Source organism: Sebastes fasciatus, chromosome 20 (genome assembly GCF_043250625.1).
Source record: "Sebastes fasciatus isolate fSebFas1 chromosome 20, fSebFas1.pri, whole genome shotgun sequence".
NCBI lineage: Eukaryota > Metazoa > Chordata > Actinopteri > Perciformes > Sebastidae > Sebastes > Sebastes fasciatus.
Window position 1 is genome coordinate 27,171,078 of NC_133814.1, and position 15,686 is coordinate 27,186,763.

Here is a 15,686-nt window from a genome sequence, read left to right on the forward strand (position 1 = left end):
TGTGTTTACTGCTAAGTAGCATTATCACTGTGAGCGTGTTAGCATGCTGACGGTAGCTCAAAGCACCGCTGTGCCTCAGGACGGCCTCACAGAGCAGCTAGCACGGCTATAGACCCTTTTTGCGTCGGTTACGTCCCGGTGTTAGCTGGAGGCAAAACAAAGGAAAGACTGGAGGCTAACTAATGCTAGCAGTGGGCTAAAGCTACACATCTAAAATGTCCTCTTGCTGTGTTGATGGCTGCCAGAATCCAGATATCACAGACATTAGAGATGACAAATGTGATTTGAGGTTTTAGTGAGCTACAATATCAGAGAAACGTTGGTTAATCTGGTCCCGTTGGTTCATGTTAACTTTGTCAACTACCACTGGTAGGGGTGTAACGATATGTTTTTACAACGATACGATACGATTTCCATGGTTCCGATACGATTCAGGACGATATTTGGCTCATCTAGAGCGATACGTTACAATACGATTCAATGATTTGAAATCGATACAGTAACTTTTTTTGACAAAAATTCAGTCAGTGTGACTGTGAAATAAAAAAGTTTTTCTTGTAAGGGAATCAGGGATAAATTAATTATGTAAAGTAAGTACCAACGATTAATGGCAAATACATACAGCTTTTATTTGAACCTATTTATTTGACGTTTGTCGTCCTTAAATAGAAGGTGCAAATCCTTTAATATCGATACAATTGATTTTTGCATTTCAAATCGATTTTATCTCGTTATACGTCTCCCGTGAAGGACAACTTGCCGAGTATCTATCGATGTAGTTGTATCGTAGGAATATAAATCGATACATGGATGTAGTAGATGAATCGTTACACCCCTAACCGCTGGTGATCCTGGAGAGTGAGTGACAGCACATATTGAGAGAAACTAAGATTTTCTTCAGCCATTGTTTAAAAAACAAGACAACAATACTTGTTAGCCAGCGTTAACTAACATGTTCAGAGAATTATTCTGCCTCCACTTAACGCTCCGACCGCTAAACACGTCACCATGGTTACTAACAGGAAAGACGGCTATAAAATATGAACGGTGGTCAACAGCCAGAGAGAGATTATTTTTCCGTTAATATCAGAGTTGTATGGGGACTCTGTTGTCATCACTTGACCATATAATAGGCTTGGATCATTCAGCCACGGAGCTCTACAGCAGACTTTAGGGACAAACCCACCTTCCAGTGAGAGATGTCCATATCAAAGGCAGCCGGTTATATATAAAAGAGGGTTTAAATGTTTCCTCAGAAACTGTTCTTATCACACATGAGCACAACCCACTCAACAGTTGCAGTATTTGCAAAGTCGCAGGGGGGGAGAGTGATTTAAAATCCCCCCCACTGGCAGCACTCATTAAAAGAGCTGTTTGTTTTCCAAATTAATGGAGGCTTTCAGACGCCTCTTATTTTCTTCCCGTGCACTTACATCACCAGTCTGTCTTTAACGACCGGCTGAGGTTTTAATCCCAGGCATTTATTTATTCAGGCCGGCCGCCAGGTTGACGCCGCCGAAAAACATATTTTAATGAGATGCCAGTCGTGAAACAATAACCTGAACGGAGACGTTTTAATTGGCTTTGAGAGGAGCTCTTTGAGACCGGTGAGGGATCATTCAGACGTGCTCAGAACCTCGTGGATAAACACTATATTGTATGTTTACGTGTTGAACACAGATGCTTGGCCTCGGCGGTACTCCACCACGGTGGATCAAGATGCGCTGAGAGACTCGGAGGTTTCCTCAAGTGTGCTTCTTTCACAAGCTGCTGTTACACGGCGTTTCACAGGAAGTGCTTTCTGCACCGCTCTACCTCAACATAAAGACTTAACGCTAAACGCATTTCCATCTTATCTCATGATCGCCGCCTCTCGTCTGCCTTTCAGAGACAAACCGATAACTCGTTTTATTTCTATTAACCTCTCATTAGTCGCCGTCCTGATAATCAGAGGTCAGGTCTCTTTTGGGGGGGGATACAAAGCCGTGGACCTGACTTGTAGTTTACATTTTATCATTTAACACAGCACATATTGGGGTTTTTAAAGGCTGATATTAATCATGTTGTGCTTTAAATATGAGGAAAATTAAAATACATAAATAAATTAATATACAAATTCAACAATTTCCAATGCCAAAATGTAGTTTCTGATCAAGGGAGGACACATAAATTAATACCAATTAAAAAAAAGTTACATAAATTAAAGTCTTAATCCTTAAGATTTCAGTCCTGGTTGTTTTGGTGACATCTACGGTTACAGGGGGTTTAATAAAAATAATAATAATAATACCGCCACATATATTGACCATAGGCGCCAAAAACGGCAGCATTCATCCTTTTATCCAAGCTGCTTTGGAGGTTGCGCTCCTCTCACGCTTGCCGTTACTAAGCAACCAAAAACTGCGCGCTGCGATGACGATGATGATGAAGTTGCGATAATTTAGTCTAAAGCCTGACTGATTAAACTAAACAAAGTCAAAACAAAGATAAATGGATCCCTAGCATCGTAAATATCCCACAGTAACTTTACTGCTCCGTTTGTCGGTCTGACTGACCTTTCAACCGGATGTTGTGACGTTCTCACACGGAAAGACGGAAGCCAGTAAAATAAGTAAAGACGTAAACCGTAGACTGATATTTATGAGAAAAAGAAAAGATATCTGTCGGCTGTGATTGGTTGTTCCTCATCACATGACACTGCGTTCCAAAAGTTGAACTATCTTTATCTCGCAGTCGCAGCGCTGCCGACGTGCCCTTAAAAGACCAGCCAGGCGTTTTGGGAATGTTTGCGCTCTCGCTTTTGTGAGCGCGCCTTCCGCGCATTTACATTGACAACAATTGGAATTGAGGGTGCAACAATGAGGCATGTGAACAGCCCCTCAAACAGCCCCTCAGTCAGCTACTCAGTCAACTTCTATGTCTGACAAAAATGAGAACACAAAAATGAGTTGACCAACGACAAACAGCGTCTTATTTTGCAGATAGTGATAGGTAGCTTTCAACCAGGAGACCGCCGTTCGTGTACCGTGTGACACTAAAAGCAATGTTGACTTATTTGTCACGTCAGTCTTTAGTTGCCTGACTCGTCGGTATCGTCAGCCCCGTGAGTTGTTAGTCAGCGAAGTTAACGTCAACCACGACCGTTTCCTAACCCTCCGTTTCCTAAGGTCTCCGATGCCGAGGGGCACTGATCAAGTTATTTGACGAGTTGGTAGGGAGAATGTGATGAAAATCTTAAGGATTACTACTTTAAAAAAAGGAAATTAAAGATATCTAAATGATCTGGGTGGGGGGCAGAGGTTGTAAAATCCTGCTGCTGATGACACTGCAACATACCTGAATATCTGTGTGTATTAATATACGGTGTAATGTGTCATGTGCATTGTTCTGAATATCACTTGTGTCACTGTGATGAGTTACTGTGACTAATATCATTGTACCTCTGAGTTGAAGTGAAGCCAATGCTGGAGCCAAGCCAGGCTGAGTTGTTGTAAAGCGGCTGCTTGTTTAAAAAATCCTATTTCAAAAAAGAAAACTGTACATCAGCTGACTGGAGCTGCATTCACACACAGAGACGTGAAGATAATTTAGAATCAGCCCCGGAGGCTCACTTGATATGCGAGTCATGCTTCCTTTGTTTGTCTTTACACCTCGTCCTTTACCTTCCTATGACCCGGTGTACCGAAGCACACCTGCGGTTCAACGGGGAAACACTCAAGTGTCTATTAATGCCTAACAAGTATGCATGGCTGCAGTCAGCAGGAGATGCAGAGTCAGCCAATGTTCTGATTAAATTGTTCTGATAGCGAACCAATTCTCTGATCCTGCTGCACAGTGTGGCGGCTCCAAGGGCAGCGCTGGAAAATATACAGCACAAACATCACTGAACATGTTTTCTATTTCAGTTGAGTACATAAATCTAGAGAGCAAAAATATCTACCACAACTTACGTTACTTTAAACTAGGGCTGTCAAAGTTAACACCATAATAACGCAAATTCATTTTAACGCCACTAATTTCTTTAACGCAACTTGTGATTTTTAGGTTGTTGCGGCTCAGTTTTAAAGCTAGAGTGAAGATACTGGTATCATATTAAACTAGAAAACCTGATGAATCCATCGGTACCAACCATGTCATACTAGCTGGTTGTAAAGGAGGCTAAATAGCGCTCCAATCTTGCACTAAATTTTGGCGAGGAAAAAACTGTCATGGCCACACGAGTCGCTTTATGATGAATCACATGCAGTTTGGGGCAAGTCAGGAGTTTGCCATGTTATCATTTGAGCATATCTTCTGCGGGGATGTCGGCGGCCCACCCGACCCGTCTTGAAACACGGACCAAGGAGTCTAACGCACGCGCGAGTCAGATGGTGCAAGCAAAACCTGTGGCGCAATAAAAGTGAGGCCGGCGCGCACCAGCTGAGGTGGGATCCCGGCCACGCGGGTCAGGCGTACCACCGGCCCGTCTCGCCCGCACTGTCGGGGAGGTGGAGCGTGAGCGCGTACGATAGTACCCGAAAGTTGCTGACGAGAGGTTAACGTCACGCTGCCGTAAAGTGGTATCGGTGCCGTTGTATCGGAGCCGTTTTGCGAGTACATGAGCACAGTATCGGTGCATCCCTAATTTGCATCAAGCAGCATATTTGCCCACTCCCATGTTGATAAGAGTATTAAATACTTGACAAATCTCCCTTTAAGATACATTTTGAACAGATGAAAATGCGCGGTTAAATATGTTAATCGATCGACAGCCCTATTTTAAACCATAAATCCAAAGTTATTTCTCTTATTACTTGGATTTTAAACCCAACGTACAATATCTGCCTGTTTTTAACGTGGAGATCCAGTCAACTGAAAGTCTTCTAGCAGGAATTCAAGATCCAGATTCGATCATAAAACAATCATTGCTTCACCAGAGGTCTCTCAATGCACCACATTTCATGAAAACCTTGAGATATGTCCTGCTTACACACAACAACAACAACAGCCTCTAACATCTTTACAACAAACCGCCATCAGTCCGTTTGGCTCCAGGATTGTTTTTCTCCAGACATCAAACCTTTAATATTCACTGGCCAAGTTTGATTTCAAGGTGCACATATAGTATAAATTGGTTTCTGTGGCCTCAGTTCCCACTGGGCTCGTCGTACCCGACGACAAAAAGAAACTGCCCGATGGCGGTCCGTCAATCCAAAACTAAGGCCACGTCCTAAAACAGTGAGAATGACTGGAGCACCAGCAGACCTGAAACCAGTCTGAGAAACCGGCCCATCGCCAATCTCAGCCTCTGTGTCCCTCCTCCTTCCTCTCCTCCCTCCCCCCCTGTCTCTCCTCTGTCCTCTTCCACCCCCCCACTCCTCCTCCTCTTATAGGACAAGGAGGTGAATCTGGAACAGGTGCATCGTCGTATGAACAGTCTTTTGGACGAGGACTTGGCCCACAAGCAGATCCCCGGCCCCTCTATCGAGATCTCTGCGCTGGACATCGGCAGCATGCAGCCCAGCCAGGGCCTGATGCCGGGGCCGGAGTCCGTGCGGGACTATCCGCCCTCGGGCCTCGCTGTGACCACCTTCCTCCCCGGGGAGGGGGGGCCGCCTCCTCCTCATCCCCACCCTCACCATGGGGGGACCCTAGGCAGGACGCTACCTCTGTCCCAGGGCCATGGCAGCAACACGTTGCCCCTGCACCACCCTCTCAGCAGCACCAGCCTCAGCGGCACCATGCAGTGCAAACACAGGGCCCCCAACGGGGGGCTCTTCCGGCAGAGCCCTGGCAAGACACCCATGCCAATGTCCTACCAGGCAGTCTCCGGAGGACCCATACCCGAAGCCATTGAGGCCACCCACAGTACATCCATATAGAGATAGGAGGGGGACAGGAAGGGGTCAAACTGCAACGAGAAGTCTGGACTTTGGTCCGGCTTTGGATGTGAGGCGGATTGGGGATCTCTAGAGGAAAATTATTATAGAAGGAAAAAAAACAAACATATATGTACAAAGTAAAAAGATTTTGTATCTCACTACCTGTTCAGAAAAAAACATGTTACAAAAAAAAAAAAAGGCGGGGAGGCGGGCGGGTTGGCGGGTGTAATTTTTCTCTTGTACATATCTGTAAATACCAAGAGAACGAAGTGAGGTTAAAGTGTATTTTGAATATTCTCAATTTTTTGAAGTTGAGTTATAAAAAACAAACAAAAACGAGATAAAAAAAATATATATATACATTGATGAAAAAGTTATGACTGTTTGAATGGCTTTGTAAATTTTGTTCAATATGAAACAATGACGCGAAATTCATTGTGATTGTTTTCTAAAGTGCCGAAATTAAACGATGTCTCTCCACAACTCATCGATGTAAAACGACTACCCATGATGCACCGCTGTAGGGACATTTTTTGTGTTGGACACCTACTGTTATGCACCTCTGTACCAACCCTATATATATCTTCAGCATCGGACGGAAATTATCACAGGTTTTTTTTTTTTTTTTCATTTGTATTAAATATATAATATACATTGTTTTTGTTTTTTCAAAAATCAAAAGTCTACATTCATTTTCTTACGTATAAATGGTGTATCGTTCAACAATGATGGGGGTGGGGGGGGGGGGAACAAGTGGATTTTTATCTGGTTCATATTTTACACACAGCTGAGTGGTTTGTTTTTATAGTACCTCTTTATTTGGCATCAGTACTGTCCAGGTGAGGAGTTTCAGTTTGTAAAGGGAGGAGAGACAGAGGAAGGACAGACTGGGAGGCTGCGATCACACCGACTGTTGACTGGATCCATTTATTTTTACTTTAGCTGTTGGGTTCTAGTATTGAAAAGCTACGCTACTCAGCCCTCAAACGCAAACGAAGGCTGTGTTCAATGTCACTATGCTGGGTTTTGCAGTGTTAAGACTAGGGATGCACCGATACCGCTTCTTTTCAAACTGAGTACAAGTACTTACATTTGGGTACTCTCTGGTACCGAGTACCGATACGAGCACTTCTCTGTGCCAAAAGACCCTAGTTAACAGCCAGCTGGAGGGTGTGAGCGACACACGGCAGGCTGAGGAGTCCCGCATACGAGGCGGTGCGCCGTGACCGGCTCTAGGTCGGCTTGGAAAGGCTCGGGGCGAAGGAGTCTAACACACGCGTGAGTCAGAGGGTGCAAGCAAAACCCGTGGCACAATGAAAGTGAGGTCCGGCGCGCACCAGCTGAGGTGGGATCCTGGCCACGCGGGTCAGGCGTACCACTGGCCCGTCTCGTCCGCACTATCGGGGAGGTGGAGCGTGAGCGCGTACGATAGGACCCGAAAGTTGCTGACGAGAGGTTAACGTCACGCTGCCGTAAAGTGGTATCGGTGCCGTTGTATCGGACCATCCCGGTGCATCCCTAGTTAAGACTAACACACCCAGAGAGCAGGATGGTTGGGTATCATGAACCGGTTCTGAATCAACAGTCAATCCAAATTTAAAAGAGTGACGTGGCTCTAAAGATGGCAATGTAGGTCTGTCAGTTGGTCCAACAACTATTGGAGGGATTGTCATGAAATTGGGTACGAACATTCTTGACTGCTGAGTTTTCCTCTAGCACCACCAGCAGATCAACGTATCCTCATTAGGGCTGTCAAAGTTAACGCGATAATAACGCGTTAACGCAAATTCGCTTTCATGCCACTGATATTTTTAAATGCATTGACGAAAACAATCTTTTGGAGGTTGTAGCGGCTCAGTTTTAAAGCTAGAGTTGTCATACTAGCTTGTCATGAAGGAGGTTAAATAACGCTCCAAACTTGAGCTAAATTAATCGATTGACAGCCCTAATCCCCATACAACAGTGCATATGATATCTTACGAAAAGTTATTACTCATTCTCCGGGAATTTTCCTACGAATGTCCAGCAACATGTCTTAATTCCCACTCTTTTCAAAATAAACCTCCATCTTCACAGGAAACTACTTGGTTATGTTTAGGAAAAGATGGTAGTTTGGGTTAAAATAACTACAGAAGTAGCGTTACTTATGTAAAGAAGTTATGTGCGAATAAATCAACGTTGACTTCTGGCCTCACACGGGGCACCAATATTTTTTGACCCATCCATCCACCCCACCCTCCCTACTCAGCGTTTGTCGCTCTTTATACTTCCTAGTTCATGGTTCATTACATTTCGCAGGTATAACTACGGACATTTTTGGTTACCAACTACAACTGCTGAAGACGAAAAACTAAGTTCGGATGCCAACTTTCATCCATCTTAGTTTGGTTTTCTCTAAATTGAGATTTCCAGCCTCACAGATCCAACAGTTGTTCAATTCTAATTGATTCCTGAACCAAAATGCAGTAATGCTGTTACACTTTGTGCATTTTGTCACTAGTATTGTATCTCACTGCTTACTGTCCGATACTCTCATTAACACTACAGGTACAGTCGGTGGTGTGAACGCAACCAAACAGTCTCTGACCTTTTTGTTTTGTTATATTTAACCTGAAGAAAAAGAGTTGTGTAGAAAGAACTATCAGCTATATAGATATGTCTTTACTTTTTTATACTAGAGAATTTAATGTCAAAACACTTGTATACAGGTTGTTTCCTGCAAAGCAGTGCAGTTATTTTAGTCAGAACGAGTGAGTGAGTGAGTGAGTGAGTGAGTGAGTGAGTGAGTGAGTGAGTGATAGATAGAGAGAGAGAGGCCTCATATTCCCACAAGTCGTTCCTAATGAGATCCATTATCACCTGCAGGGAGGCGTCATTATCCAAAGTGCAATCAGAGGCTCGTGATGGTGGAGATTCTGCAGGTGCCATACCTCAACTGCTTGTAATATAGAGGGGGTCTGATTATGTTCGCTAAACCCTGGATTGTTTTTCTTTATGGAATACTGTATGATGATGATGATGATGAACCTTTATGGAAAACTATTTGAACAGAAAATATAAAACCACACACTTCACCCCTCCTTTTTCTTCTTCTGCTTTCATAAGTGCAATTAATGTGCATTTATGGGCCCTGATGGGTTTTGACTTTATTTCCGTTGGCTGTTTGGAAACGTGATCACACACAGAAGAGGTTTCTGGACATGAACAGCAGCTTTAACCAGCCAGCTCGCTGCTGTTTAAAGGTTTCTACTCCAAAAAGTTACACAAGTTTATGTCTGCAGAGGAAACCGAGAATGAAGGGCTTCATTCCTAAAATTCATTTTGTAGACAGGACACTAAGTCTCACTATATCCTACTGACTGATGATCGGATAGAAGGGAAATGGATCGCCTGGTTGACAAAACAGTGATCTGACGGATTTCTGTCAAACGTTTTTCATTTAAAATTGTAAAAATTAACTGCCAATGCATAACTGACTTTGTCCCAAATACCATCTTAATTCTTAACAACTCAACAATATAAACAAAACATTTATATTGTCAGATAAGAACGTCAATGTTGGACTATTCTGGATTTCTCTCAGTGATGGTTTTTATGTCTAATGCCAACGTTTTGTTTTTTTAAATTGTCCCTTTCTACAATATCTATACAGTACATGGCAACTACGTAAGGGATAACGTACAGCGAGCCGGTCATTGTTTTATTAAGAAATAATAGAACGCTGTAATTGACCAATCAGAATCGAGTATTCAACACAGCCGTGTAATAAAGAAAAGTAAAGGTCAGGGACAGATTGTGGTTATTGTTAAACAATGTTTAAAGTGAAGCATCTAAACACCACTTGGTGAGGGTTAGCCCAGTCGTTGACCTCCATGGATTACGCTCTGATTCGGTCACATGACATTTTCAACCCGATCTCACGGGAAGGCGTATAAATAGCACGATATTACAAGGTCATTTTTACGCCTCTTATCGTGTGTCGCAACAAAACTGCGTTAACGGGCTGCAGTTATGTTCAGGCAACAAAATCTTAAAATAAGTACGTAAACTAAGTAAAGTACGCACGGAAACAAACGTAATTTGAGTACGGAGAAAACGTCACTAACATAACTTCAACATAACTCAATAACACTTTGGAACACAAACACCAGTCTCCTGGTTGAAAGTCCTGTGTTTATTGGACCCATTATTTGGCCATTGGCTTTGTTGAATACTCGATTCTGATTGGTCAACCACAGCGTTCTACTGTCTGTTATTTCTTTACAACAGACCGTTGCTATGTATAACATACCGTTGCTATGGACGCAGCTCTGATGATGGAATCTGGCGGACCATTTTTGTGTCAAAATATTGATTTCTTCAGTAAGTAGCCGTGTAATAAGCCGGATAATGTACAGCTAGCGGGTCATTGTTGTGAAATAAACCCCTTCAGGCTTCGCCGCATCGCCCTGTCGGGGATTATTTCAAAACAATGACCGGCTCGCTGTACATTACCCCTTATTTATTCTACATCACTAGCTCTGAGCGTCGCATATTCACACGGATTCGTTTCAGTCAATACAGGCGTACAAATGACACGCCAAAAGCAGGAACGACGTTCTTATTGCACGTGAAATGACTTGTTAATTATCGTGCCGTTCATACGCCATGATGAAACAAACACTTTAAATTCAAATATTTCCACACACTGACAGACATGCTACACGCCCATCTACCATCACAATACTTCCAGCAGTAGCACCAAGCGTTGGCATTGGACGTAAATCATTAGCGCTGAATTGTCCAATACGGACTAATTCTTGCACTGATTTGAAGTTCCCTAAAAAGATGAAATCAGTTGAGCCTGTTGATTGTAGGACCAATAAACTTCTTCTGGTGCTTTTAATCATCTGAGAAAAGGTTTAATGTGGATACAGATGTTGAACATGTGATCTTTTGTTGACTGTCACTTGCAGAAAATTACTCATAATTAAATAATTTTCTCTGTTCAGAAAACCATGAATATATTAAATATCTGCCAAAGGGGGGTTAAAGGCTAATGTTCTGTTCCTGTGTGAATACAGATCCTCCAACAATTACATCAGATAAACTCAACCATGTGTTTCATTCTGGACTCTGAACACGCGTCGGAGGGTTTTTAGCGTCTGCCGGATCATCATCGACTCATCTGAACAGACTCTACATGGATGTTTTCTAACTGTGGCAGTACTCGCTCTCGTGAACCAACTTGCTTTTCACACTGTGCTCCACGACACGACGGACGGACGGACGGACGGACGGACGGACGGGCGGACTGTGAGGTTATCTGATTGGTCGGCAGAGAGGAAGTGAACAGGAAGTGTGTGTATGTGCTGGGGGCGGCTCCGTGCGTCACCCCTTTACGTTGAAACTCCAGCGCCCCGTCAGACGACGAAAACATGAACTGTCAAAAGCATATAGTCTGTCACCGTCCATCTAAGGGAGACCCTTATTTTATTTATGAATATGCTGCTTGGAGTTTCTTAATCTTTAATAAAGAAATATGGTTTACAGATGTGTTTCTGATGTCGTGTCAATGACAGCAGGATGTAGTTCTACTTGAGATGTGATTACATTATTGTGTAATAGTTACATCATGGCTTGGTTAGCACTAGGGCTGTCAAAGTTAACATGATAATTATAACGCCTTAATGCAAATTCATTTTAACGCCACTAATTTAATTTAACACATTAACGCAACTTGTGATTTTTAGGTTGTAGCGGCTCGGTTTTAAAGCTAGAGTGAAGATACTGGTATCATATGAAACTATAAAACCTAAAGAATCCATCGGTACCAACCACGTCATACTACGTTGTCGTAAAGGAGGTTAAATAACGCTCCAAACGTACACTACATTTGGGCGAGGAAAAACTGTCATGGTCATTTTCAAATAAGAGCGTAGGTGGTTTGAAACCCCATTTAAAACTTCAGTGAAACGAGGAGCGAAGAGCAACAATCTCTTGCTACAAGTGCGCTCTGCACTAAGACTACCATGTAGATAGTTTTCTATTAAACCTTGATATTACCCTCAGTGCTTCACAGAAGTTGATCCTTGCGTCTTTGCCATGACAACCAACATCATAAAGAAATGAAGGATTATACTATCTAAATACAAATTAACATATTTCACATCTTGAGGATGTATTAGGGCTGTCGAAGTTAACGCGATAATAATGCAAATTCATTGTAACGCCACTAATTTCTTCAACACTTTAACACAACTTGTGATTTTTAGGTTGTAGCAGCTCAGTTTTAAAGCTGGAGTGAAGATACTGGTATCATCTGAAACTATAAAACCTGATGAATCCATCGGTACCAACCATGTCAGACTAGCTGGTCATGAAGGAGGTTAAATAACGCTCCAAATTTACACAAACCTTTGGAGAGGAAAAACTGTCATGTCCATGTTCAAAGGGGTCCCTTGACCTCTGACCTCCAGATGTGTGAATGTAAATGGGTTCTATGGGTACCCACGAGTCTCCCCTTTACAGACATGCCCACTTTATGATCATCACATGCAGTTTGGGGCAAGTCATAGTCAAGTCAGCACACTGACACACTGACAGCTGTTGTTGCCTGTTGGGCTGCAGTTTGCCATGTTATGATTGGAGCATATTGTTTTATGCTAAATGCAGTACCTGTGAGGGTTTCTGGATCAATATCTGTCATTGATCTGTGTTGTTAATTGATTTATAATAATAAATATATACATACATTTGCATAAAGCAGCATATTAGTCCACCCCCATGTTGATAAGAGGATTAAATACTTGACAAAAATCTCCCTTTAAGGTTCATTTAGAACAGATAAAAAATGTGTGATTAATCGCGATTACATATTTTAATGGACTGACAGGCCTAGTTAGCACACATACTGTAAGATTCAAGTCAACAAATGTTCTTTTCCATTTCACAGCTATCGTCAGATGTCACTTCTCTTGGCAACAACATTGGAGCTGCAAAAAGAGGAAAGTACTTTGGACAACCAAACTTAAAGAGGATTTTGGGGTTTACCTATTCTCAGTGCAGTTTAAGGTGTTTTGTATTATTATAACTGCAGCTTTAGACTAACGTTCAGATATAAAGCTGTCATCCAGAGGAACCAACAGCAGTATATACGTTATATATGACACATGAGGTTTTCCACTGACAGCAGGTAGAAGCCGCGATCAATTATTGATTCCACCTCCGTCATGAAGACGAGACGTACAGCGAATACCAAAAGTCTTCCCATCGTTTCACATGTTCCAGTTTACTGCCTCAAGGCCTGAAGAGAAAATCCATTAAAGTGACTTACTCTTAAAAAAAAAATACTTTCATTTGGATACTGGAAAATCAATGTGGAACCAGACGGCCGCCTGGTTGCTGAGTGTGCAATCACTCCACTTAATGCTCAGCAGAGAGAAACCTTTGCTTTGATAACAGCAGGACGTCGGCGTAGATAAGTCTCTCGCAGAAATAACTTTATCTTCTTTGCAGAGGTTGGATCCAAGATTCTGCTTCAACTCTTCATTTAACTTAAAAGTGTTAAAAATGTATACTGACGCTGGTTTAGTGTTCAAAGGAGAGAGGAGTGAACATGGAGACATCAGATGCTCAGCGTTTATCAAAATCTAATCTGAAGTGTCTGAGACATTACGATGATGTCCTCCGTCTCCCTCCTCGAGTTTAGTTTAAATCTGATGGATGCAGATAAACCTTTTATTATTAATACGTACTATTAATTTAGATACCCAATTAATCATTTAAGTGATTTCCATTTCCAGCCTGCCCAATTTAACTTCCTCAAATGTTAACATTTTCTGCTTTTTTACATCATCAATTGAATATTTTTTGAGTTTTGAACTGTTGGTTGGACAAAACCAGATTATCTGAAGACGTTGTATTAAACTCTACCAAAAAATAGTTATAAAAATGTAAATGATGGCTCAATAATTAACTTAATTAACTAATACATTTTAAAGAATATCGTTATTTGCAGACCTACTTTGATGCATCACTGTTTCAAGTTTCACACAAGCGTGATCAGAAGCACCACGCTTCACTGATAAACAAACAAGAAGAAGTGATTCATAGTTTCCAGAGAAACAACTTTCACCAAGATCAAGAAAATTGGAAAAATTAGTAAAACTACAAAATGCAGCGGAGATTAACGGGAAGAGGAAGAGAGACGGCAGAATAATGTCTCTGCTGATGCCACCGGCAGGTTTCTGAAGGAACGATTGGAAGCGTGAAGTTTGTTTATTTGCAGAGGAGATTTAATTTGGGTGAAGTGAGCAGAACCTGGGTGACCTGGAGGTGGTTAGAGAAGTTTTCTAGCCAGATGTAGAAGAAGAATCAAGTACGGCATTTTGGCCGTCGCAAACTTGGTTTTTGTGCAACCAGAAGTGACATAAGAGGGCGGAGTTAAGTACAACCGAACACTGAATACGACATCTTTAGGCAACCAAAGATGTTATAATTAACTTTGATGAAGTGAAAACACACTAAAACACAGACAACTCCCAGACCAGACAACGCCGTGGTAGCGACCTGTCAATCACAAGATAGTCCCGCCCTAAAGCATCCCCTGCTTTATGGTCTATCTGACTCTAAATGGGACCATCATTTACTAAATGAACATCATGCTGTATTGAAGAAGACTTGAAACTAGTGATTAAGACCATAAACTCATGTTTACAATGTTTACTGAGGTAATAAATCAAGAGAGAAGTAGAAGCTCATTTTCTCATAGACTTCTATAGAACCAGAGGAGTCGCCCCCTGCTGGCTGGTAGACAGGATGCAGGTTTAAGGCACTTCAGCTTTGGCTTCACTTCTCAGACCTGGAGGTTGCCCACCGGGATAAATATAAGGTGATGTTCTGAGTATTATATACACCTGGTATATCCTGTACTGTGGAATCACACCAACGCTGAGCCAGAGACAGAGCGTCCCATCTGGGGGAGGACATGAAGCCTTTCACAGTTTCCCCTGTCTCTGCTGCATCCTGCCATCACTGCGCCTGGCAGAAAACATCCTCTGCTCTGTCAATTAGGGGGGAAGATTTAGTCTGACGCACCGAGGGAGGAGGATTTAAACCGACACACCGGGACGTGCAGGATGTCAGCTGTCCTCTGGCTTTAAAGTCATCCCCCACCGTGTTTCCCTGTCACCACTCTCTGCCTGCCAGGACACGGAGCTGGCTGGACGGCTGACTTGGCTAAATGGTTACACGGCCGCCGCCTGCGTCGCAGGCAGACTGACACGCCGGCGGAGAGAATATCTGATTGGTTAACTGGCGAGGTGCCTGGTTGGCCCGGCGGTTCGGCGAGTGGTCGGAGAAACGACTGACTGGCTGGGTCACGGAGTGACAAAGATGTCTTTGGATGAACTAAATGACGGAGAGACAGATGGATGGACGGATGGCAGCAGACCAGATTGTCCCAAAGACAAATAAAGAAGGAAGGAAAACAATCCGTACAGACTTCCTCTCTCATTTCATCGCCGATTACATCCAAACCTTTTGTCCTTTTGTTCCCCCGAAGCAAACCCTGCTAAAATATTCATGGCTTATCTGCTGTCCTGGTACTACGCAACTTTAAAGCACTCAGTGCTTTATATGACACGCTCCTCTTCCTCCTCGTCCTCTTCCTCCTCCTCCTCCCTGCTGCTGAGTTGTGCCGACCGGATAAAACCCCTCATTACTCACTTTACTTCCAGCAGCTGGAGGAAATAAAAGCCAATGGGAGGAATGTGAGAGTCCAGTTGTGCCGGGCAGTTATGGGCCGTTATATGGTTAACGGCCAGGCCGCTGTCACGCGCCGGG

The 15,686-nt window shown here is 42.9% G+C and overlaps 1 protein-coding gene across 5 annotated transcripts in view; it reads left to right on the top strand.

The window, feature by feature from the left end:
• Positions 1-11,374, top strand: part of grid1b (glutamate receptor, ionotropic, delta 1b) — a 533,969-nt gene extending 522,595 nt beyond the window's left edge. For 4 of the 5 annotated variants that reach the window (XM_074619402.1, XM_074619404.1, XM_074619403.1 and 1 more), the window contains one exon: positions 5,373-11,374. In XM_074619402.1, the coding sequence (XP_074475503.1) occupies positions 5,373-5,836 (464 nt within the window). In that variant the 3' untranslated portion in view covers positions 5,837-11,374. The remainder of the gene's footprint in view (positions 1-5,372) is intronic. The other variant, XR_012591834.1, reaches the window with a different exon arrangement.
• Positions 11,375-15,686: the final 4,312 nt, after the last annotated feature.